At 39.3% G+C, this 26,428-nt stretch overlaps 1 protein-coding gene across 2 annotated transcripts in view; it reads right to left on the bottom strand.

Annotated features, from left to right (window-relative positions):
- The window catches only part of ARHGAP10 (Rho GTPase activating protein 10), a 145,350-nt gene that overhangs the window by 20,783 nt on the left and 98,139 nt on the right, over window positions 1-26,428 (bottom strand). For both annotated transcript variants that reach the window (XM_032110384.1, XM_032110385.1), the window contains 2 exons: window positions 20,580-20,730; window positions 5,657-5,819 (listed from right to left, as the gene is read on the bottom strand). In XM_032110384.1, coding sequence (XP_031966275.1) covers window positions 5,657-5,819; window positions 20,580-20,730 — 314 coding nt within the window. The remainder of the gene's footprint in view (window positions 1-5,656; window positions 5,820-20,579; window positions 20,731-26,428) is intronic.

The following is a 26,428-nucleotide window of genomic DNA, read 5'->3' as shown; positions in this document are numbered from 1 at the left end:
AAGGGTACAAAAAGAAGTGCCTGCTCCGCTAAACCCGCTCTCAAAGTGCTGAGTCACTGGAGAGGTGGCAGCTGAAACAAAAACTAACTGCAGAATAAGCACAATGACCCAACAGCTGCTAGAGCACCTTCTTTGAATAAAATAGGATGATGACATTAGATATTATACAAAGTTTTCAAGACAGTGAAACCGAAGTCACTCATCATTTATGTAAAACTGCAAATTCCCACCACTGCCAGAAAGTACAAAAAAGAAAGTATTACCATTTTAAGGAGACTAGACATGCAGTCTACTGATGTAGATATAACAAGGCTGATGGGAATTCATTCAGCAGTCAAACAAAATTAATAACTATTTCCAAGGCTTCTGTTATGTGCAGAACACCACTATCTCTGCCCACCCTTGCCATCTGATGGCTCTTTTAACATCACTTTGCTCACCAGCAATTTGAACAGCTCGAGATTTCATGAAGAATGAGTAACTTCTTCCCAGCTTGGTCACAAAGACCCTGGATGCTGCACAGCACAGATCTTGTCACCATTTTGGAAGTCTTTATGGATATCAAAAACCCCAAAACTAGGCCCACAGTGTAGCACTTATATACCACTGAGCTGGGTAACAGAATATTTTACTGTCAGGAGACCCAATTAAGCAATATCCATAAAAATAGAAAAAAATACTGAATTAGTTCATCTTCCACTAGTCCCTTGCATGTTCCTGAAAATCCATTTACACTGGTGCTTCCATTTCTCCTCTGGGCTTTGAGCACCTTTGGTATTTGGACTGTCAGGACTGTACCTTGCGTGCTCCTATAGAAGCATCCAAGGTGGGATTTCAGTTTGGAAACTATGAATCTTACTATTCTTAGCACAGAAACGTAATTGCTTTAATGAGCCCGGCACCCACCCACCCACTAATGAAAATGTTCGAGGGACAGGAATGCTTTCCATCCCCTCCAATTGCAAAATCCCAAAGGCTTAGAGAGGGAAAGAAGAACAAACAAGATAAACAGACAGACAGCATAATCTCAAGGAAGGCTACTCCATATCCTGCATCGTAACTTCATCCAGAACAACCATTAAAAGTCACCACGTTCCAGCTCCCTGGGAAACCCAAACACCCTGCAGTCTCAAATCCCAAAAATGAACTCTCCAGCTGAGGAACAAGACATTAGTTTTCATAATTTGAATGAAGAAGTGATTGCTCAGTAAGTGTAGGGGACTTCCAACAAAAAAGGTAAGACTGACCCAATTCTGAAAACCCAGCACTGTGAGGGGTAAGTCTGTAAGGTCTGTAGATAAGCCCTGGCACAGGACATTGTACTGTAAGCACAAAGCAATCTTGTGACGAGGGCCCAGTTACAGCAACAAATCTTTCCTTATCAGAAAGAGGTCCTCAGAAAGATTAATTACAACACACAGCAAGCCGAGAGAATACCAAGTGTTCAGCTTTTTAGGTTCATTCTGAGGTCAAGTGAAAACAGACATAAGGCAGCCCACAGTATTTTAGGACATGACTTGTAATCCACCTTTTGACAAATCAGTCATTGCAATAAGGGAAATCTGCACTAATCCATCAGTGGTGAGCTGCCATCACAGCCAGAACTCTGGGAAAGGCTGAATAGGACAGGCCTCACATCAATAAATGATTCCGTAAGTGAATTCTATAATCAAACCACAACAGCTGCAAAAGAAAGTTTCCCTCACCCTTTTTAATTTAATTACATCACATCTGATACTGCAACTTTGGCAATACCACCTCCTTCATTATAAGAAGACTTTAAATTACACTTTGTCTTTACTTGCTCAGGTATACTTATTAGCCACCAAAGTATATATACCCAGTTTAGCTATCACTTATCTTTTGCATGTGAAAGCCATAGTGCAATAGGGTGAAAGTCAAACTTTGTGCCACTAACTTTCAACTGCAGGTAAAACGGAAGACTGACTATTGCTCCACAGTTCAAATGCCGTTTAAGAGCTACCCATAACCCCTTCTAATCCATGTTTGTAAACCCAAGACCACCACTATTATCAAAACAGTTTGGGGACTAGCTTAGAAAGGCTATCCAGCCTCTTAGTATCTGAAATCCTGAACTCTTAGGAAACTACACATTTTGAACTATTAAAAATTTGAGTTTCATACACCACAGGAATAAAAATCTGAGTGATTAAGCTGCATATTTTCCAGTGCCAATCAGGAAGGCACTGAAAGTAATGTCAGGGCCACATCCTCCAGCAAAAAGCTATGAAGCCTCTTGAAGAAGAGATGTGGCAGACCTGTTTACTTTTTGGGCAAATGCAATAGAAAAACCAGAAACTCTGTAGGACAGAGTCTGTATGGACACTTAAATCAGAGAGGAAAAAAGGAAGAATGCAAATCTGTGGTTAGCATTAAACTGAGACTACTGTTGCTGCTCTACCTTAAGGGGAAAAAATGTCCATACTAGTGGAGAGCAATCCTTTACCTAGCTCAAAACTCTAATTATGAGTTTATGTTTGAGATCACCTTGTGCAAAGCATCCTTGGAGAGAAGGTATTTTCAAAGAGTACATGCTTATGACACAGTGCTCCATCGAGTAGAAGTGGTAATTTGCCCATCCTAGGCTATTTGGAGTTTGAATCCTGTGTCTACAAAAACCACTCTAACTTTGTGATTGACAGGGGGAAAAAAAAAAAAAAAAAGCTATGTTCTACCATAGAGTGTATGTAAAAATAAAACATATTTATTTTTAGTATTTGGCTCTAGATGGAAGTGCGAAGATAAAAATAACTTCAGGAAAAAGGTTAAAAAAAGTTTAGGGTGCATGATAGTCTTAAAGCAGCAAACTCAGGTCTCCACTGAGAACCACCCCTGCCAAGCATCACCCAAGTCTCTACTCACCCCTACAGCAGCACATGACAACACAGGACATATGTCTGATCCACACAGATCTTTCAGAGAAAATCTAGCATCAGGCAGACACACACTCACAGACATGAAAACCAACAGCTTAACGGGGCTTCAAAATGGCACATATGTGAAACATCACCTTCGAGTTACACCGTATGCACAGCACATCTTTACATACTGACATGACAATTGAGCAGTCGGGGCTTTGTGAGATATTTCAGATTGGTGGCAAAGCTCTTGCTCTCTCAGCTTCTTTCACCACTCTGGCCATGAAGCCCCTCCTAGAGCCCATCAGGAGGTGAGGGTGTATTTGCCTCCATTTGGTGCTCACCTCACCGTGCTGGAAGCTGGAGCTCCTTTTGTTTTGGAAGGTGGGACAAGGAAATCACAAAAATCTCTGCCAGGAAACATCATGGTGACAACAGCTATCATTCTGGAAAAATCAAGCTTCTTTTTTGAAAACAAATTCCACAAAAAGTATTCTTGTTACCCATCATGTACTCTTGCTTAAAGCAAACTACTGGTATAAACCAGCTCTTGGAATATCTGACACACCTTGACCCACAATGCAACATTCCCCCCCGGGGAAACACTGCAAGCAACTCTTCTGCCACAGAGAAGTCACCATCACCTTGTTGACTGCATAACTCCAGAGTGATCGATCTCCTACAAGTAACACCCATGTGTTACAAACATCAGCAGAAACTTGAGAAATCGGATCCTCTGGTATAATTCCATCTCCCCTAGACTCAGTATGGCATTTGTTGTAGCTCAGTGAACACCTGCAATACCATTTGAGAGACGATACTGAGGGTTTAAGAATTGATTTTGTCCCAGTTTGGCTCAAAATACAAAACATTTTGAAATCCTGCACAAACAGAAAGGATTGTTCTTCACCCAGTTCTAAGGATTGGTCCAGTTTATGAGCATAGTCTATAACCAACAGCCAGTGCTACATTTCCTGGAGCTGTGAGAGCTACCAGAGGTACATTCTGCCATTACTACACTGGGGCCGCTCTGCATTTTGGTTTGGGTTTTATTTGTTAAGGCAGGGTCCCCCGAGTCATCCAAACTAGGAGGGGAAAAGAAGCCAACTTAGGGTGAGAAAGTAGAGGAAAGAATGTAGCATACACAGACTACTCTGTCACTGTCCAGGCTTGTTACAGATGTAGCTCTTAAGCAAACTTCACAGACAGGCAAGTGGAAGAAAGAAATTACTTTTGACAAATAATCTAAATGCACATACCATGCACCTTTATTTTCTTCCCTTCCAAAGGGAACTCTAAGTACTGTTTCCAGTGGAGCAGAAAACCTCAAGCCACCAAGTCAGGTTTCCAAAACAGCAGTGCAATACAATTTTTGATGAAAATTAACAAATGCAAATAAAGATACAATATTCCTTCAAACACCTGAAGTTCCCAAACTCTCTGGATAAAACCCAACACTCCTTTTATTCTCTGAAGTGGCATTATCAATGTTCTGCTAACCCTGTGTTCCTTAATTAGCTTTCACTGATTTTATACCAGCTACAACATCTTTTCCACACATGCACCTCTCTTTGGTAAGTACAACTTACTGCTAATTCTACCCACTTCTAGAGGATAGTACAAGAGGATAAGGGAAGAGTAACTTTAGACCTCTACTGAAGAAACAGCATTTACAGAAAATACTATAAATCTGGAATTCTTTCAATACATATGAGAGAAAAAAATTATTCTAGTTAATAAACTCTCAAGTCAGCAGTTAATTATTATCAATTATTCTATGACTATCTATATATTTTCATGTGTTACATACACCTGCACATATATTTTACACTTGTTTAATCACCAGAGCAGGCTACTCAGAATGCCATTATGGAAAATACTTGTAACAGATCTTTTCTCCAGACCTGCTCCTTCCACTCTTCTTGGCACTAAAGGCTGGAAAACTTTGTCTTGATAGCTGTTAAAGTCTGAATGAACAGCAAACCAGAGAATTCAATTCAAGTTCAAATCTGATTTAAAAACAAGTTATGGTCAGCTTTTTGTGTATCAAACCTGAATATGTACTAGAGAGATAGGACCTGTTAAAGTCTGAATGAACAGCAAACCAGAGAATTCAATTCAAGTTCAAATCTGATTTAAAAACAAGTTATGGTCAGCTTTTTGTGTATCAAACCTGAATATGTACTAGAGAGATAGGACTAACATTTCAATGTCAATTTCTGCTAAATTTAAGTCATGCTCAAAAACTGAACATTTACAGCATCTGCTGAAAGTGACAGACTGCACTTCCATTGGAAACCAGGCATCGAATTTGTTAGGAAGAGATTAAAAATGATAATGTTCTTAGACAATAGCATCTGAGCACACACTCATTGCAGTGTGTTTATCCAAACCCAAAATTGGGCCCCAAATCTTAATAATATGGCATCTAAGTGCAGCTTAATGCTTTCTTGAAATACAGCTAGGGTAATACATCATATAGAGAATAACTTATATCTTCACTGCTTAAATTAAAAAAAAATTAAAACCATTTAAAATTTTATACAGGTTACCAAAAAATCAACTAGGTTTCAATAGAACAAGAACATTTCTTTCCTGCAAGCATTCAAGTGGGCTCTAAGCTCCACCACAACATACAAACACATGTTTTTGTAGCAGAAGAAAACAAACACAGTTATATGCAATTTGTAAAAATCACTCCTCACCAATCTGAAAAGGGAAATGTGTTTCACAATCATACTAGTGGAAGCATCCTCACTTCATATTCAGTTACTTACAGATGTGCTGTCCAGCCCGCAAGATCTCCGCTGTCCATGATAAGGGGATTTCCATCCAAGAGCCCAGGGGGGCTGCTGGAGAAGGCAGGTGTTGGAGACTGGGAAGAAAGAGAATCCATGCTCCCAGTTGGAGTCTCTTCTCTGGGAGAGCTGTGACTGTCAGCTAGAAAAGAGAGCATGAGTCAGAAGGATACTCAAGGAATCATCTCATAAAGCAAAAGAATCTGCCTTGGAGATAATGTCCTGAAATATGTAAGAGAAGAAACCTTACTGTCCCATCTCCACAAGGTATTTTGGAGGACAAGCAGTCTCCCAGTATTTCCCCAAAAGGTATCACTGCACAGTTTCCCCCACTGTTCTCTCCAGGCTTTCTTCACATACAACATATTCCCAATCCCCTTTTTTCAGTATGTGTTTTATGTGAATGAAATGCTAAATTTTGGGGAGATATTTTTAGACAAAGGCATCACTGCATATAAGAAAATAGTTTAGGATATGCACATTTGCAATGTCTTCCTGAAAACACAGTCTCTAAAGATAATTTAACACACATTTGAGGAAATGATTGCTCTCAAATACAATAAGCACAGTCTTCCCAAACATGAAACAATGACATTTAGAAAGGTCAGAATAAGCAAGAGATCTCTAACAAACACACAATACCCAAGAATGTTACTTTTATTATTCTTTTTTAATTGTGTTACTTTCAAGAGAGCTCATTGTATTCTGAGCTACTATTTGTTCCCATAGGCTACTCTTAGGATATCACTCGAGAGGCAATGTATTCAGATGTGATTGATTAGGAAAACATTAAAGGAATACCATTCCTATCCCAAGGACAGTAAGATAAAGTTACCAGTGTGTCAGAGCAGTCACTGCAAACCGTGCTGACACATCAAGACAAACAGCACATTCTTCACTGAAAAGCTAACCTTCACCCACATAGCTTTTCCCTTTCAATCTTTACTTTTTTAAACATCTGCTGTACATTTCATAAATTCTAAAGGAGGTGCGTGAAATGAGGATGTTTGCAAACATTGAAGTATCCAGCACAGCTAAGCCAGCAGTCTCAAATGGGGCCTGTAGCTGCTTTCAATATATTAATATTTAACAGTAATAAAGATCAATTCCAGCCACCCTTTACAAGGCTCCCAGCATCCTTTCCTCTGTCCGCCCTACTCCCAGTAGCACTCATGAACATAACCCACAGGCCTGCCAAATAACACCACCAGAAAAGTCTAGAGTGGATTAGATACCACTGCCCCCCTAGTCTTTGTTAGAGAGTTCTGCTCTTTTGGAACCAAAAGTTTTTTGGTAAAAAAATTAACAACAAAGTCCTAACACAGCATAAAAATAATATAATCAAAAGCTGTTAAAATATTATGCTTGCTTGACAAGCTGTATCTCCTATATACAGTAATATACAAGATGAAGTCCTGTACAACCTTACTTTCTAAGTCTAAATGAATTAACACCTGCTCAGGGAACAACTGAGCTTACTTCTACTCGATCAAGCTAAGCAGTACTGTTGCAATGATTTCTTTCATTTATTATTTTTTTCCTAATTAACTAAAAGTGCAACACCACAACAAAAAAATGTGGACAATGAAAAGCCCCCCTCGCTGGATAAAATCCTTCTCACAACCCTGTTACAGCCTCAGCCAGCTCAATTCCTTCTGCTACAATAGCTTGAAGTTAGCAAAGCCCTAAGCTGCTTCCCCAGCCCTCTCGTCCTCCCCCCCTCCCAGCAGCTCTCAGAGAACAACCTCCCTAGAGAGTAAAATGACATACAATGAAAAACAGTGAAATGATAAAAGTGATCATCTGGAAATTTCTCCCCAAGCAGCTGCTAATTTAAGGATCTAAATTAGCCCGTAGTACCAAAGTGTGATATGCTTTGAGGGGGAAAACATTAACCTAGGAAAGTGAGTCACTTGCACTGTGGCCCAATCCTGCTCACCTGGCACCTCCCCACTGCACCAAGGCCACGGTGCTGCTGCCTGACATTTACATAACATGAGAATCACAGGAGTGTCAGGTAAAAACTAAATAATTACATCTCATTTGCAGATGTATGTGTCACAGTGATAAACATCTGGGAGATCAGACAGTGGTATTGCAACCTTACTTCATAAATTCCTTAGAACTAAAGTCCTTTTAATCCATCACAATTTCTTTTCAAAGCAGTACTATTAGCACAACCTAGATTATCAAACTACATACACTGTATCAGAAGGCCATATTTACCTCAACCATTCACTTAGCATTACTAAAACACAGTAAAAATGGATATTAATCTAGTTTTTTAATAGTACAAATACGACCAATTCACAGCACCTCCCCATAGAAAGCAGAGGATATTCTGTTGAATTGTTTCTCAGAACACATAGAAGAAGTAAAAAAAACCCATAAAACAAAAAAATCAAAGCCACTAAACACTTCAGTCACGCACAGCGGAGTCAACATTGGAGACTGTAGTATACAGGCAATTATGCTTGACATTATCATAAATTAAACTGTGTGTTAAATCTTTCCTCGAGTTTTTACTTCTTCCTTCCTGAGCCAGTGTTTTCTCACAGTCTGTACTGCATGGCACTTGCAAAACTAAGATTGGGTTTTTTAACACTAAAAAAAAATTTAGATATTTGAACAGGAAAACGCATGCTAAATTCTATGGGACTACGTAAAAACCCTCTAAAAACATGTTCAAAGACACTTTACATTTCTGATGTCTTCAATTATCTCTTTTTGTAAAGTAAAACAATATTTTTATTCAGGAAGAGGCAATTCTGTGTAACTGCAAACACAGATGACTAAGACCACCTAGCACATTTTCATGACTAAAAACAATATATGCTCCAAACCTAAGTCTTCAAAATATAAGGTCATTGCTATGATTTCAAGAGCACAAAGATCTCACCCTCTATGTCAGTGCCAAAAGTTCTGCTAACTTCAGAAATTATAGTAATTCCTGTACATGGCAGAGGCCATAGAACTGTGCCTCATTATCTCTTTATTCAGCTTCATAAACTGCTTTTGATTAATGCCCATCTCACATTGGGGTCAAACTACATCGTCCAAATAGTCATTGTCTGAAAACATCAGTAGATGATAAAGGGAATGAAGAATCAATTGGTTACTAATTAACATACTTGCCAATCAATGCATGTACCTTCATTTTGTTAGGCCTTACTTTCAGGCATGACCCATGTAATATGCACTACTAATTATTATATTACCTCTCCTATCAGGTTTCTGTGCTGTGTGACAGTATTTCAATGATCTCCTTTTGAAGTTTAACACTGAATCTCTTACTTCTGCAGCTGTGGAATCACGCATCTATTTGATAAAGCTGTTACAATTTCCCAGTGTTCTCTCTGAAAAGGCTACATCAGATGTGATTCTATGGGGTTTTGTTGTGGTTCCATCAGGACGACACTAAGCATTAATTCCACTGCTTACTCCTACTCATCAATCCCGTTTGCACATCCAGGGCTGGCACTTGTTTTTGCCATGGCTTTAAATTAATATTATGATGAGCTGATTGCCCTCTGTGACCAACAGACTTAGCAGAGTCATTGTTTCTAAGGATGTGCTCCATTCTGTAACTTTAGGCTACATTTTCCCTCTAAAATCTGTACACTTGTTTCTCAATACAACCAGGTTTATTTTGTTTGAATGGCTGCAGCTTAGCACACAACCACAACTCCTACCGTCTGTCATTATTTGCAATTCTGCTTTGTCCCATGTGCAAATATATCGTCAAAGATTTGTATTTACCTTTCTAAATACTGCTACTCCATTAGCATCCCTCCAGTTGCTTCAAACTTCTTCAGCAAGCTACAAGATGTTTTAAAAATTAACATTGCCAAGCTATACAACCCCATGACTAGAGACCTTTTTTCAGACAAGTTAGGTGACTTTGCATTATTCAAAATATTCACCTAGCAACAGGCCTAACTGTGAGCATTTCTGGTTGAACACACATTGATTATCGTAACTAAGTTCTTTTTGATACTTCTTCAAAACTCGTAACACACATTTACTTCTAGCTATTTCCTCTTTTCCCAACCCCCTGCCCTCTTCCTATATTTTGCTCTGTAGAACCAGTAAAGATGCTAAGCTGCTGGAAAGCTGCCTTTTTTTAAGTTTTGACATGGTTTATTTCTTAAAGTGTGTGTTAAGGACATTGCTGGAACTGAATCAGCTTTATGGGTTTCCTTTTACCTCAGAAGTCAGGGGCTCCTAATATTGATAGTCTAGTATTTTTTTACTGTTTCTCTCCTCTCACTCCTCTTTATCTCCAGCACTGTTCTCCAGTGAGCAGCATTGTCAGGTCTCCAACTTCTATGAAAACACTGACTGACACATTGGACTGAAAGGTCCTTTCTAAGAGGAACTCCAGAAACTTCCTATTTTTCTTTCCTACTCCTTGAATTCTGATGAGCTCTTACCTTATAAAACATGCAAGATGTGATTTCCTTTAAAGCTCATATATATTATTCCTTGAGCATACAGTTTGGTGCTCTTGGTGCCTTCACCTTCTCCTTCTAAAAATGTCAATCCCCCTCCTTTTTCTATCCTATTATACTCATTTTTGGGTGCCAAAGAGTGCCTGAACAGATGAAGGACATGAGGGTTCTCGGTACAAAAGCAGTAAGTCTCTATGACATCTCACAAATTTCTGTCAACATTCCAGCCATCAACTCTTCACCTTTCCTTCGTCACATTTGTGGGAAGACTCTGAGCTCAGCTTGGCCATCTTTCTGGAGCTGCCATCAAGCTGCTTCTACAATTCATGTCCCCATTCTACGCAAATAGGTGTAAGATCCAATTTTACTCTCAAGAGAGTCAAAAACTTGTTTCACATTCTCACCACCTTTTGCATACTATTTTAATTTTTTGACTGCTTGGATCCTTTTAAACTGTCATGTAAATTATCTTCTTGTTTCACTGATCTAATCACAACACTCATCCAAGCCTTTGAGCTTTCACTGTACCTCTGCAACAGACACCCTCTGCTTTGCCTTTATGGCTGTTCATCGTTCAGACCAGCCCCATCTAGAAAATAATAAATACCTCAGGCTGAATCTAACAGTTTACTGATGTATCTAGCTGGTACTACTTACCCTTCAGTTTCTAACCCAAATATCCTTCCTGCCTTCCCTGCCTTGTGTCACCCTTTTTCATAATGACAGATACCCACAAAGTACCTGCACAGACTAAGACCTACCTCATCCAGCTGTTCTCTAGCAAATACATAAATCCTCAATTCCTTTTGCCTTTTATCTGGAGGAGTCTCAGATAGTAAAGGCTCTCAGACCCTCCTTACCAGCAATCTGAACTCAGCTTCTACCTAACTGAGCATGACATGTCTCCCCACTGCCTTTTTTTCTCCTTTTTCCATCTGGCTAGTCTAAGAATATTTTTTATTGGCATCCAAAGTTGAAAAAAAAAACCCTGAAATACTTCAGCAGTGTCAATAATCAGATCCTTACTTTACTCTGAGAATTCTAAATAAGAAAAAAGCATTTGTATTGAGAACCATGAAAAGCAGAGAGTTAACACTATCAATTGCTTGCTTAAGTGAGAGAGTTTTCTTCCAACTTCAGCTTAAGTAAACTGATGAATTACATGCTTTAATGTTAAAAGCAAGACTAATCTATAATGTCAACAGTACAACCAATGCCTATAGTTTAAGGGTAACCAAAGAATGAAAGCAGTTTATGGAAGAGAATTTTTCTGGAGTAAATGAGGAATATGTGATTGTTTGTGTTGAGATACACAGATTAGATCAAACAGAACTGTCATATATGTTTTAAATGGTCATTGCATAGGCAAATCATGGTAAAATAAGAGGATAAAAATCCATCTTATTGACTTCAACACAAACAGGCTGAGTCATAGACAAGGGATGATGGGGAGAATTACTGTGGAGAGTACGCTGAAGATGTTGCCAAATCCCTGTTGCCACCTTCAAGTCTGACATTTTGTGCATCACAAGGTGGGGAAGCAGCAGCTGCACTGCTGTGCAGCCACCCATCCTCCCCCATCAGCATCACAGCTGCATCCCGCTCTGAGACAACAAACACGTGCTCCCCATAAATAGCTAACTTCTCACCATAATACAGAAGTTCAACCAAGTAGAAAGTAGCTTTGGGGGGTATGTACTATGCTTTCATTTTAACAGGAACCCCATAGATCAGGGATAGAAAAGAAATATTGGTATCATAAATATCCTTGATCAAGCAAGTGCTTAGTTCCAAGTGTTAGATCTTCAGCATCTACAGAAAACAGATACAAAATCATAACCAAAGTTGCCTCACACAGTTAGTAAATCTTTAAATGATGCCATGAAACAACATACCAGCTATTCTGGAAAGGATTCAGTCGTTCCTGGAAAGCTAGAAGTAACTCCATTGGAGAAATTTTTCTGTGATAGAGTGATCAGAGGACTCTGCAGTCAAGAAAAGCCTTTTTTTTTTTTAGATGCAGGGCTGCACCCTTTATTCACTATTTAAAGTACCACTCATCCTGTGGTAAATCACACCAAACACCAGGTGAACTCAGACATTCTTCTTCTACTTCAATTTTCTTTTTAAAGTTTTCTGAATTAATGAAGCCAAGTCATCTGTTTCTGAGTAAATTAAGAAATTGTGTACTTTTATTTGTCATGCCACTAAAACTGGTCAATTGTTTATTACTCACCTCCAGATCACAGAAAGTGTGCTTTTTAAACATGTTTCCAAATCAAGGTGAAACCTTGACTGAAACTAATAGTGACCTATTATTTGGTTAAAAAAGCAATCATAGTGAATGCTAAAACTAAACAAGTTATTTCACTGCTCCTGAATAACGGGTATTTTGGAGGTCAGATTCTTGTAAATGCTCAGAAAAATAGATTTGTATTACCACATTCCATTATCCAAAAGTACCCATTAATATCCCCAACATGTAGCAAATCCTGTACACCGCAGCACTGCCCTGGTATGGAGTTAGTTCTTACATAAATTTAGACATCATAGACTCATCCAGCCTAAAGCCAGCAAAGCAAATGGACAGCAGACAACCCACACCCCATCAGTCTCATGCTGTCACACACAACACATGCAGCACGAATCAGATCCCTGCGCCAGCTACTTTTTTCTCTCAGACAAAATAATTAACACAATTATTCAAGCTTACTAGAGTTTTTCCCTAGATAAAGACCAACTTTGATATATTTTTCAAATGTGTGCATGTAGCAGCATGTGTACTTTAGGCACAGAGTAGCTTTCCTGTAGAAAGGCTGTTTTTCCCAACTCCATAGTGGTTCCGATATGTCAGAAAAAGGAGGAAGCCTTGCTAGACAGAATTTGCCTCAAGACTGGATGATGCAACTCAAGAACTGTAGCTGAAAAGGCCACAAGATGTTTGAGTTGGGGCTAGGAAAGGGAAAGAAATGTGCTCATCTGCAAATTACTTAGGGGCAAATGGAATTTGGGGACCATCATCTTGTCCTGGTCTCCTCCTTTTTGATATTTTTTTGTCCATTTTTAAAATGCAAAGTTCAATTTTAAACAAGCATCTTTCTACAGATACACTTACCCCGTATCATTAAATATCCCCCTTACTGCAGGTCATCTCTCAAAATTCAGGAGAAATACTGCTTGGATTATTTTACATCAATAAAATCCCAAAGACACGTAGCCTTTTGCTGAGCAAGCTAAAATGGGTAAAGAATCCCAATTTATTCCTCAAGCTGTGGAAAAACAGTTCAAGGCAGAGTCACAGATACAACGTTGGGATGTTAATTATATCACGTAATTAAATTTTGAAGCGCAACAGAAATCAGATACAAGCCTGCAGATGGGTTCCTCTTTTGATTTGTGTACACCATGATAACAAGAGCAGCATCTAAACTCAAAAATTACTCATTTTTACCAGAGCTGGCTTGGCAGGAAACCACACATGATCTCCAGCCTTACCAGGCTGGCCAGATGCCAACCAATTTCATGGCTGCAAAATGCAACAATGAAAAGCCACTGCCTGAGAACTTTGACAAATAGTAAGATAAATAGACTGTCCCACTGCTTTCATAGTTTTTTGGTAGCACTGAGGTTGGGTTTCCACCAGGCCAGGCAACACTAACCTATGATCCAGCCCTTTATTAAAGCATACAATGGAAGACCTCTGGTCTCATCCATGAGAATGAGAACTGTGAAAAACCAGAGCAGATCAAAAAGGGGTACAACCACCAGGCCTGAAAATTCCCTAAGTCAGAAGCACTTGTTAAATACCAGCAAAACCTCCAAGTACATGAAAATATTCTTCCATGTTTCCTTTTCTGTTTTGCTGGCAATTCAGGCACCAATCAGCTGGAAGATGGGTCTGTAAGGGTTCTTCCACCCCCAAGAGGTAAGCTGTTCACAACCTCTTTCCCTGAGCTATCAGAGATAACGTCATGCTGTTGTCTCCTTTTCTCTTGCTATTTAACTTGCTTTGCTTGCAATTACTTCCTCTGACTTCTTAAGTTTTTCACCAATAATTCCACAACTTGGCCAATGACAAGGACTAACAGCTACCACACTGTGTATGTGATGGGTCTCTCGCAAGAAAGCCACTCTGAAATATTTTCACTATGCTGCTGACACTTGGCTGTGCCTCCTTCTTCATTTTGTTCACCTCTCTCCTTTAGTCCTAACAGTGACTCCAGTAGAGGAACGGATCAAGAGGGATACCTATTGCTTATTAAAAAAGCTACTGAAAACAAGATAAGCATCCCTTAGGGGAAGGTTTGTCAGTTGTTTCAATTGAACATCGAGGTGACAGGTTTGTTGATCTCCCCTAAGAACACCTTCAATCTCCCTGTTGGTTCAGCAAGTCACAAGAACAGCTGGGAAGGGAAGAAGCAACAGTAATGTAATTCACCTTGCTCTAAGTGCAACTTTCAAGCAAAGAAAACAGAAAATTAGAGAGAAAAAGAAGAGCAAATAGGACAAAAGCTTCCAGAAGCTAAGGGGCAAACAAGAATATATGTTTTTGTGACCGAATGAAAAACACTGATGGAGTGGGAGCAAAACAAGAAGAGGAACATTTTCTAACTTGCATATCAGCCTTATAGAAAGTCCACCAGCTCTCCCCTGCAAGATCTTCTCTGCTATCCTTGTCAGCAGTGAAGAGAAGCAAGAGCATCCCATGTGAGGAAACCCCTAATTCAGTGAAATGCACATTCTCATCCATAGGAAGGTGACTGAAGAGCTGAACAGCTACAAGTCTTTGTTCTACTTACGCTCTTGTGTGCCGGGTGAGAGAATTTACTTTTAGTAACAGAGGTTGGCCAGGGCACAGCTGGCATGGAGCAAAGATACGTCAGTGACTTCCATGCCTGGGATTAATGGCTTTCAGCATGCCAAACTGGCCTTCTTACAGCATTATGTGCCCCTGCATGTCTGTGTGCAGAAGGTAGAGAATTAAAGAGATGAAGGATTATTACAGGAGATCAGAGATTTTTAATAATGTCTGGCCTCAAGGAAAGACTGACCCATTCTCCTGAATTCCCCATTCCTTCTTTAAACTCAGATTCTAGTTTTAAGTCTACTGAAGTTCCCTACCCCTGCCCCCTGACTCCTGTTGTATGCATGTGTGTGAACACGTGGATGTGTTTACTTTGAACATTTCTACAGCCTCTAGATTTCTTACACTGAAAGCAGACAAGCACTGGCAATGATACTAAGGCAATTCTCACACCAACCATGAAGATCTGATACACCTCATTCAAAAAGATGTAAAAGTTAGGAGATGTTTACTACATCATGACACAAATTGGATTTTTGGTAACAGTGCAGCAAGCAGACCGTCAAGTAGATTACTCACAGGGATAAAATGGCCAGACAATGTGTATTGTGTATGCGAGGTACGGACCAAAATTATTCCATATCTCCAAAAAAAATAAGTACCTTCTATGGACCTAAAGCTTTCCAAGCAGAAGTCAACTCTCTGATAGGAAAGCAGGACCTACAATTACATGAGAAAAAGCTTTACCTTCACTGGCAGTAGCTCAAAAAGACTTTTAACTTTGTAGCACACATCCTACTTGGAGCCATCAGGTGGAAAAAGCTGTGATGGATCACACAGAACTGCAGGAACTACTCTTGCAGCAAGATGAAATACAAACTGTCTGAAATTCCACACAGCAAACAGCAGTCATCCTGATCTTCCCCTCATGACTAACATTGGTGCACTTATTTTGTGACAGCATAGCTGTGTTCTGCTCAGCTGTTAACAATAGCTTTGTAAGCAAGTGTTGCAGGGCCTTATGGCTTTTTGATATGCCTGTGTAGCTGCTTTTCTTTCCATTTCCCCTACTATGTGCCAGGTTACAGAAACACTTCCAAGCAGCAGATTCAGAAATAGAAAGAGTTCAAGGCCAGGTTTCACACCTGCAACCTTACAGTTCTGGGCTGCTCCAGCCCTGAAGACCAGTCTCATTATAAATCCAAGGCTTCCTCTAACATCCAGGTTTTATGTTCAGTAATTCCAGATGAAGTTTATGATTTTTTTACTTCTGTGTTTGGGGCAGGAAGTGACGGAAGGGAGCAGAGGGAAGGAATATTGCTATGTAGCCTTACACATATCACATTTTACTCTCATAAAGTAATTTAATTGAATGCCACAGTAATTCATGCAAAGTAATTTATCACCCAAATTAAGATGCTGTCTCCCTCCAATCTCCACAAAAAATCATAACCAGCTACTCCTATTCAACACTAACATACCATTCATAACTATGGCTCCCCTAAATACTTCAAAGGGCAATATAAATTAGCACAGTTTTGAAGGGTTAAGTAGCAGTTCTAATTTTTATTTCTTTTAGATTTCTGCTGAAGAATCTGTTTTCTAAATCACTATAAATAAAGTATTTAGTTTATAGCAGCAGGAGCAAGCTATCACAAACAACCCATATGAGTTCCAAAGTGGGGGGAATAGGATACAAATGCCCTACAAAAAGAACAATGCAGCCCCCCTTTGACACGAATGTGCTATGTCCATATATGTACCAAGGAGAAATTTTGGCACCTAGAGGGTATTCAAATAGAATAAGGCATCAGCAGGCCCTGTGGTTTAAGATGTATATTCTGTTTTGTTAAGAAAGCAAGTTGTTCTGTAGTTGGACAAAGTGCTACGCATGACCCATTTCTTGACTCCAGGTATGATGTATGAAATTTGTGCTGATTATCTGCTCATCCTAGATGGACTGCATTACACTGCCTACCTTACAGGGGACTTTTCTTGTCACATTGCTTTAATAGCCCTGCAGAACAGTTTAATAATCTCAAAGTCACTGGGAAAAAAAAAATGAATGCAACAAACAAACAAGAGAAGCCCCAAACCTGTTGATTTTTCTATAAGACAAGAAAGGTCTAAAATCTAAATAAAATTGTAAGGGAACAAAAATTTAAATCTTCATTGCCCTCTAGAAAAAATGTAAACAGAGATCTCTTCTGATATATACTGACTGTCCAAATGGAAAATAAAGACCCAATGACGTTTTTAGAAGAACAGGATAAACAACTCCTTAGTCTAGCTAACAGTCTTTCCCTCTCTGCACTGAGAGACAGAGAGATGATGAAAAGTCATTCGTACATAGATGAGACTGTAAACCACAGGAGCTCCTGCGCTGCTATTCACTCTGAAATTCATTCAGATAGTGAGGGGGAAAGATACAGCAATTTCCACAGATTTAAATAAAACAAAACAAAAACCAACCAAACAAAAATCCCTACCACCAAAACCAAATCCCAACTCTTCATTTTAGAAGACTAGAAAACTCTGGAAATGGTCCTAATGTAAATCTCAGACAAATCTGCATTTTGCTGAAACAAGAACTTTTGAGTCTAGGCCACATATGAAAGTAGTTCAGAGTTCCCCATTAGGTCCAGTTCTTATCGAGACACTAGGATGTCAAAAAACTTCAGAGTGAAAATTTAGTGACTGGCTTACCACAGAGGAAAGAAGAAAAGTTGAAAGAAAGAAGTTGAAAGAAAAACAGACAGTATCATCTGTGACTTAACTTGGTCTTTCAGGAAACAAAGACCCTCATGATAGTAAATATAATCCTTGAATTGTTTGCAAATAGCTTTAATCATCTAATTGCCACGGATAAGGAAGGAAAATCTATGCACTATCAGAATTCAGTACAACTAATTACAAGAAGGCAAAATAAAGATTTTTATCAAACGTAGTGTGTGTTCTTCAGCTATTATAGCTACCAATATTCATATATCTTACAGCCCTTTCTGGGTGGTTGCTGCATACATTTTGTGTGCAGCCAAGAAGCTTCTTGACTGCAAACGTGCTTTTAAAAAGAAACCTGGCCTGAACCCTGCATTTCCAATTCAAGCAGTTGATTCTGAAGCCTGTTAACTCCCTGGAGCAGCTGATAGCTAAAGACTTGTTTCCGCTTTTCTAACAATTTCCTGGTTTGCATAACAATCCTAAAAGAAACACACTCAAGAAGTTTTCCAGCACAGAGAGATTTTGTCTCCAACATAGTTCTAGTTTCAAGGCATAGAGAATATTTATAGATAATTACAATAACTTTAGAGATATATTTGTCTACAAATATATTTACATATAAATATGTATCAGCTGCTTGTTTAAAACAAGATTATGATAATTTTGCCATATCCAGGAAATACAAAACACTGGCTTGTGCCTGGTGCTTAACTCATGCCATTGTGAGTAAGGGGGGGCGGAGGGGAGGGAAGGGGTTTAATGTTTAATTTCCTGTTAAAAACACACACAGGATAAAATCTTCCAAAGAGCAGTTATAAAACATGCATTTGTTAGCCAAGAAAGTAGGTAAATATGGAATGGAGCCCAGGTTCACTTTTATTCCTTCACCCCCTCTCCAAAGAAGAAAGCAACTGAAGGCCAGGGCGCATATTTGGAGGCACTGAGCTCTACTGAGGGACTAGATAATTCATGAGCCTGGCTCATCGACACACTGTGCAGCCACTGGGGCAGTGGCTCAGAGCGTGCAGTGACGCAGCTGGGCTCTAGGTACTGCAGCGCTGCATGTGCACGGCACACGTGCCCGAGAGCCATTGTCCCAGCTACTGACCGCTGTCCTCACACAGCTGCCCGGCTGAACACAAGGAAAACAGCCATTAGCACGTGGTCAGCAGCTACCAGCAGCCTGAGGATCCTGCTACCTTTGGTAGTGGCTTCACAGGCCACAGAGGGTATTTTTTTTAGCAGTTACAAGGGGAAATGTTATTGTCAGATACCACCAAAATTTCACCTGCAGCAGTTCAGCCGTCATCATGGTTTTAATAAGTATGGTGATGTATTAGGCTCTTCTGCAGTTCACCCCACTACAGCTCCCAGACAAGTACCAGAGTTCTGTATGACACATAACTATTACAGCCTTTAACAATCCCAGCTCTTTGCCAAGATGCCCACATTAGACAAGAATATGGACAGCATTTAGGCAAAATTGAATCTTTGTAACAGTTTTCAACAGTAACACTGTATTTTTGGCTCTTGGAATAAAAACAACCCACCAAGTGCTTTCTGTCTACTGTGTTTGGGTCAAAGTCAGCTCCTCAGTGCACACCTTGCTCCATGGAATTGGAGAAGTTGTGGTACTTCTTGCGTCCTGCTAGGATTCATATTCAAAATTAGACATAAACAGCTCTGTGAGTGGTTTCAATTTTGTTTTGTTTTTCAAATGAGGATAAATTTATTATTGTAGATGTAGCTCAAGAGACTTCTTAGCTTTTGGCAGCATACTATTCAAATTAACACAGTTAAGCTTTTTAAGCAGATACACCTTAAACATCTTCTAGTCAAGGCATTTAGTTTCACATGTGATGCAAGAAAAGAAAGGCACAGATTATGTATCTCTCTGGTGAATCAAACCCGATGGCAGGAATGCTGAGTTTCTTGCTGACTCTTTGCAAAACTGGCTTTGAGACTATAAACAGTCCTGAATTTATTTTTAAAACCTGCACTTAACATCTGTGGTAGGTATTTGTGTTCTTGCCTCATTAAATCAACCACTGTTAACCACCAATTTAGTGACAGTTCACCAGTGAATCTCTTACTACCGCAGGAGTTCAAAACCTTCCTGTTTATTTTCACTTGCTGTAACTGGACTTTGTGCCCTGATCCCATGGCTCTTCACGTGAAAAGAGAATTGACTAAAAACATTAGGAGAGACAAAAGGAATAGGGTGGAGAAAAACTGTAACACAAAATGAGCCCTGACTTGCCTCCTCAGTACTGTACGTACCCCCAAGCCACGAAATCTCAGGAAAATGATTATGTTTCTGGCCAACAGTCAGAATATATAAGATGTTATACACCCTTTGCCTCACTGTATGTTGCTACTGCAGACTCCATGCAAAAGCAAGACTTTTTTTTTTTCTCTCCATTGCTTTTCAGCAGTAAGGCAAGTTGACAAGTATTTACTGCTAGTTACAGCAAGGTATTAAAGATTCAAGTGAAGTAGTGGTATTCGCCAGTGCAGTGGTGACCTGAGCCTTTAATCCAGATGAATTTAACTGTAAAGTGCATTAGCTCTTCTCATAAAAGATTTGCTTTAATTTTAGTTCTCTCTCCATTTATCTTATGGCTGTGTAATCTTCAGTAGAGGTCAAACAGATTTCCCCAAAGAAATAGGAGCTGCTTCTTTTTTAGAGGAGAAAAGCATATTTAAGACAGTCCGTCCTACTTTTAAACATAAGTCACAGGACAGTACTCCCTGCTGTCCTTTCTCTGTAGCTCTCCTTGCTTCTTTGCATGTTCCAAAGCAATTAAACCAGCGTGCATGTGCATCCACACACGTATACAAATGAAACATGAAATGAAAACATCTCCTGGAGATAGGATACACAGCCCATCTGATTCAAGGACTGAAATTATTACTAACATCCTACCATCTTCCAACTCCAGGCAGAGATTGTAAACAGCCAGAGGCCTCTTAATACGCTGTCCTTGTCTTCTTGACTGCCTTGGTGGGGCATTTGGAGGAGATACTGACATAGAGATTGGCTCAGGGAAAGTAGCATCAGGCAGGGTTTTGAAAATCTGCAATCAAGAACACAAAGGGTGTTAATTATTTATCATGAAGAGCAACCTGTGCAATGCAACTGTAAACCATTATCAAACAACATTTGTTTTGGATTACATTCAAAGCAGACAGGAGCCAAAAAATCTATTCCTTCAAGTTTGGGAGTATGCCGTGGGTTTTTAATGAGTGCTTTTAAAATAAATAAATAAATAGATAAATACAATACAGAAATAACCAAGAGTTCTGTCTACACATTAACCAAGCTGCCAACCAGTTAATTCAAACACAAAACATTCGCAGCCACACTTATCAGCTAGGATAGAGGGGAGGGAGAAAAAGAAGAATACTGACTTTAGGAACCAGTAACCAAAATGCTTTATAGCCTTAGCTAGAACCTGTAATTCTTCCAGAATACCCATTTTAATTTTCAAAGCTTGTGATATCATTACATCAGCCATTTTAATTAAAGAAACACCACACTCTTGTAGAGAGCAAGGGGGAAATTTCGCGGGCAGGGGTTTTTAGTGAGAAATACCACAGTAACAAACCACGTGAGAATTTATTCTGTGAACTATTGCATATTGAGACAATTTTATATTAAGTACCGACATTCAAAAAGATGCATATAAAAAGGATTGCATTTCCTGTCATCATTTTATCTTTTGAGTCATGGCCATCAGCATCTCACCACTCCACACAGAACACCACGACATTTCTCTCTGAATTAACCAACAACATAGATTTGCTGTACCTGATAGCACTTTAACTGTCTCACAAAGGGGGCAGTCTAACAGTGCTGATTTACTTCTAGAAAATTATCAGTGTGCTGATGTGCAATTTAACAGCTGCCTTTTACAAGTGATCGTGGCATGAACAAATTGGCTTCATAAATATTTCAGCAAAGACAAAGCAGCAGATAAACACAAACAGAAGCTATGCTGTACAGACAGGACTTACACCTCACAGCAATGCAACACAGTGATATAACAAGATATAATGAAAGAGTGTATGATGTTCTTGTACTCCACAACTTTATAATATTTACTATAAGGGTATGTGGCAAAGAGGAGAGATGGAATCAATATTTGAAGGGGAAGCTTTTTATGAAATAGAAATTCATGCAGAAACTATAAAGGGACAACACAGATAACACATTTTTGGATAATAACAGCACATGTCAGGTACAGTACAATGCTAAAAGCCAGAGAGGTGAGAAATAATGCCATAAGCATCCTGTAGTAAGGCACTCTAAACATCATGTTAAAAGTACTAGAAACCCTAAATGCCACCATATCCTGGCCTGCCAACCCTGAATATTAACGTGCAGGAAGAAGATGACCCAAGATCCCACGTATACACTGACTTACAGCCACTTAATCATCACTTTTGTACTGGCAGGTAGAAGACTGTTGGTACAAAATAATCAAGAAATGGCATATTCCACAAAAGCAGCAGAAAAAATGATCATATTCCCAAAACTGGGCAGCACTGGGCCAGAAGACCACTGGTATGCACAGGAAAGCTCCAGTGGAAACATTACCTTGAATGCTGCTGTGGAGGAGGTAAAATGTAATTTGAAGTTCCCCATCCCAGTGTTAGGAAAACTCCTTCACATGCCTACGAACAAGGGACTATGAGAGAGTGCCAAAACAGCAACTCTCTAAAAGCAAAATGTTTGCAAAGAAGAGAGGAAACTGTCCAACCTGGTTCGCCCCAGTACAGACACAGCAGCATGCTCAGGCAGTGACAAAGCTCTAGTTGTGCTCAGAGTTCTAAAGCCATTTCTTCAAACATGATGCAATATGTAATAATGAAATCTAAAGTGCACCTCCATGGCACTTGGCTAACAGTACCACACTGCCCCCTTATGTGTAAATACAAGGCTAGATTGAGCAGGTTTAGGCATTAATATTGGCTCCTGAAAAATCCGAAGGTACCAAAATCTGAAATGCCATCTTTTCCATGGACTAAGTGTTGCATTTGGGCTCTCTGGCAAACAACTCTCTGCCAAGAGGTTTCAGCATGTTGTTTACTATGTCACACTCCACAGCTGTGTTTATTTGTACAGCCTTATCCACGGATCTCTGCTGAAATTAGTGATGGTGAGAAGAACAAGTATTCCCCAGGAGTACTTCATAAGAGATGAGCTTTCTTGTACACTTCTAGGTGACCTGCACAGGTTGCAGTGAAGATCTTCAGTGTTTTTTTACTTTTCTCTCACAAATATTGCAATATACTCTTCTAAAACTATTAGCATGAGGAACCAAGAGTGACAAGGGCAAAAGACAAAAGTAGTTTTTGCTCTTTCAAGCAGTTCATAGTTGTGTTCATCCCTACTTTGGTTTTTTTTTTTTTGGTCTTGTTAGTAGGAAAATAAAATCCAGTCCAGCCCTAACTAGATTTTTTTCCAGCAGCAGCAACCTCTTTCTGTTACAGGCCAAAGCCTCAGCTAATACTACAGTTTTGCAAAGGTGAGCATGCGAAAAGCAAGCAGAACAACAACCTCTGCATTCAGAAGTGCACATACAGCATTCAGCTTCTCTTTCTTGCTTTATTTTCACTTAAAGAGACAAATGCTTTTCATCATGCCTTGGATATTTGTCTGCTGCACTGACAGAAGCACTGTTAGGTCTGTCTGAGAATGAGGGGATGGAGACCTGCTTTATTTCAGCTGTGGGGAGAAAAGTTGGGTTTGGTTCTATTTAAATTTGCTTCTAACCTCATTAACTATTTAAACATTGCTGAAGTATAAATGTTCCACGGCTAATAAGAGATGCCAGCTGTGAGTGACCTGTTGTCAGAAGCCCACTGTGTACACACACAAGACTGAATTCAACATCACACACACAATATGAGCACCTGAAGTGGCCCCAGCATTGCTGTGTGCTGGCTGATTTGCACAAAAGCATGAGGAGCAAGTTTAGGAGTACCACCCTGCACTACAAGCAGTTGCTATCAGGTACATGGCAAGGCAACCACACATATCCAACTGGAGGGAAACTCTCCCATGGAAGAACAGATTGGAATGTGCTATTTAAGAGATGATTGTTTTGCTACTTGAAGGAACCACACTCCCTTAAAGTCAGATCTACCACTATCACTCATCTGGACTGCAGAAGTCACCACAGCTTAGACTAATTCCTGTAATAAAGACAAGAGTGAAGTACACTCATTGAATTACGTCATTCTAGAAGTGATAAAAATATATTAAGCCAACCTCGAAGTTTAAAGATTTCACAGTCACATCCAGTGTTAACACAGTTTCTGAGACTGTGGCCAAACTGCATGAGATTTATAGACTACAGGTTCTCTACAATTTAATTCTCAAAAGCACTGACATCCTGCTATTGATCTACCTGGGAGTAAACTCTGAAGCTAAGGGCAACAATTTACACTTGGGAGATGACTAATACATTTAGCACTCAAAATTTTAATCAAGCAACAAATCCCATTGTTAGTCCATCCCAGTTAGTCCACTACTATAAATGGTTCTTTAGGTCTGATCTTATATGAAAGCAGAATTTCAAAGTGCACACTGAATGAACCAGTGGATGAATCTCCAAACCTGCAGTGCAAAAGTTACAACAAAAAAGATGAAACGCTGGTGGAGAGATTTAAAACTCTGGTAAGTCTGACCTATTTCTTTCTATGTAGGAGTATAAAATGGATGCTTTACAAGGCTAAACAAACCACAAACCATCTTGGGCATACAGCACTAATAACAGCTCTGTCTAGAGCAGTGAGCCCAAGATCATCCCTACATATAACCATTCCAATTCCAAAATCTGTGTCCCACAAAGTCTGTGGCAGCATTTCTTGAGAGTAATGAGCCAAATTCAACATATTATTGTACTGTATTCTACCAGCACATCCACATGGCAGCAGCCCAAGGAATTTTGCCAGATTCCCCTTAATCTGCAACAACAGTGTTGGACTCTAGATCCTGAGCTCTTACTAGCGCCACTTTTAGATATTCAAAAAGCCCATGGCTGGGAGGATTTAACTTGGCCTATTCCACGAGTTTATGACCAGATGTATAGTTGTACATGGAAATGTAGATTAGATTCTGCTGCTACAAGAGAATACTGATCTGTTCGTTCTGGTCTCAAGCAGAACTAATTAATGAATTTCAGTGTGTTTGCCAGGAATCACTTTAGGAAGAGACCCAGACATCAGGTCATCTCTGTCTGCTTTGTTTCACTGGGGTAATTAAAATTTCCTCTAAAAATCAGTGGGAGGCAAACAGCAAGGACAGAGAGGGATGAAAAAGAGGGGAGAAAAAACTGGAGGCTTGGTAACAGAGCTAATGAGGATAAACTTATAAAAAATCAGCTGAAAGCAGTGCCATGATTTTGTTGCAAGACAAAACCTCTATCACTCCCATAACGCCAACCATTCAGAACATGCATCTATCTCCTTGGAATATACAAACACAAACCAGAGCACCAGAAGTCATTGTGTAATACAAAGGAGGCTAGAACATGCAAGGTCATTCCAAATTCTTTGGAATTCCGCTAGTGGGATAGGTGCCACTACTACATTCACATGTTGTAGAGGGCACTATTTCTCCAGACAAGAACAGCATAACAAGTTTTTATTTGGGCAATTTCCCTTCAATACCAACTTGATTTGCCATTGTTAAATAAAAGATACAAACACAGACACTTCAACTAATGTTCATTGAATAATATAAAACACCATCCAGCAGTCGTACGTGTACTGCTCTCCCCTTACACATTTTATCCCTATGGTACTCCTTGCATTTCCATGACAACTGACTATAATATATGCTGAACAAAGAATATTTTATCCATTAGCAATTAATGGGATAGTGCAAGAGGAGCTTATCACCATGGTCTTTCCTTGACTTAGCTTCTTTTCAATGTAATACAAGCCCAATTCAGGTTAAACCCAGCAATCTGCACAAAACCAAAAATCATATATTTATATTAGAGACAAAAACACTAAAAAACAGTCAACTGTCTTTGTGGTTCACAATGTGCTCTTACTCAGATAAATTTTCAAGATTTTTTTCCTCTTACGATAATGACGACTGTGGTCGTACCCTGCTTTTTGCCATTTTCTGAAACCAAGGCAACAACGTCTTTGACGTCAATTTACAATTTTACTGTATATATAAGCATTTCAAGAATTGCAAGGTGAAAATAAGCATCCTAAAACACTACTGCAGTAGTTCAGCCACTAATTATAACCACTAACCACTAATTGTAATCCATGTTTTAACAGTAAAAAACCACATTCAATAACATGAACAGTACTAGGGTTTTTATTCCCTATTTGAAGGGATTACAGAAGCTAATTGGAGTTTTTAAAAGTTTAATCATAATAGAAATTACAAAATATCAGCTTCTAGAGAGCTAGGACAAAACTGACTTCTGCACCAATTCTAACAATTTTATAAGACTTCCAGAGTACTGAAAGCTTTTAAAAAAGGATGCTTTGTTATTGTAGTGTCTTATTGGTTCACATTTTTACTTTACTATGGACAATGTTAGATCAACCTGTTTCATTCCCAGTTTTGGTCAAAATGATCCATTTCTTTTTCTGGTTCACAAACACAGTTCAATAAATTAAAACTACATGCACTAGGAATTCTTGATATCTAAACAGAATCTGCTTTCAGTGTGCAAAATGTGATCAAAGTTCTAAAATTCAAAACTCTAAAATTCATATTCAGCATTTTTAAAATGTTTA

This window comes from Corvus moneduloides, chromosome 5 (genome assembly GCF_009650955.1).
Source record: "Corvus moneduloides isolate bCorMon1 chromosome 5, bCorMon1.pri, whole genome shotgun sequence".
Lineage (NCBI taxonomy): Eukaryota > Metazoa > Chordata > Aves > Passeriformes > Corvidae > Corvus > Corvus moneduloides.
Note: the sequence above shows the minus strand (reverse complement) of the source record. Positions and strands in the feature narration are given on the sequence as shown.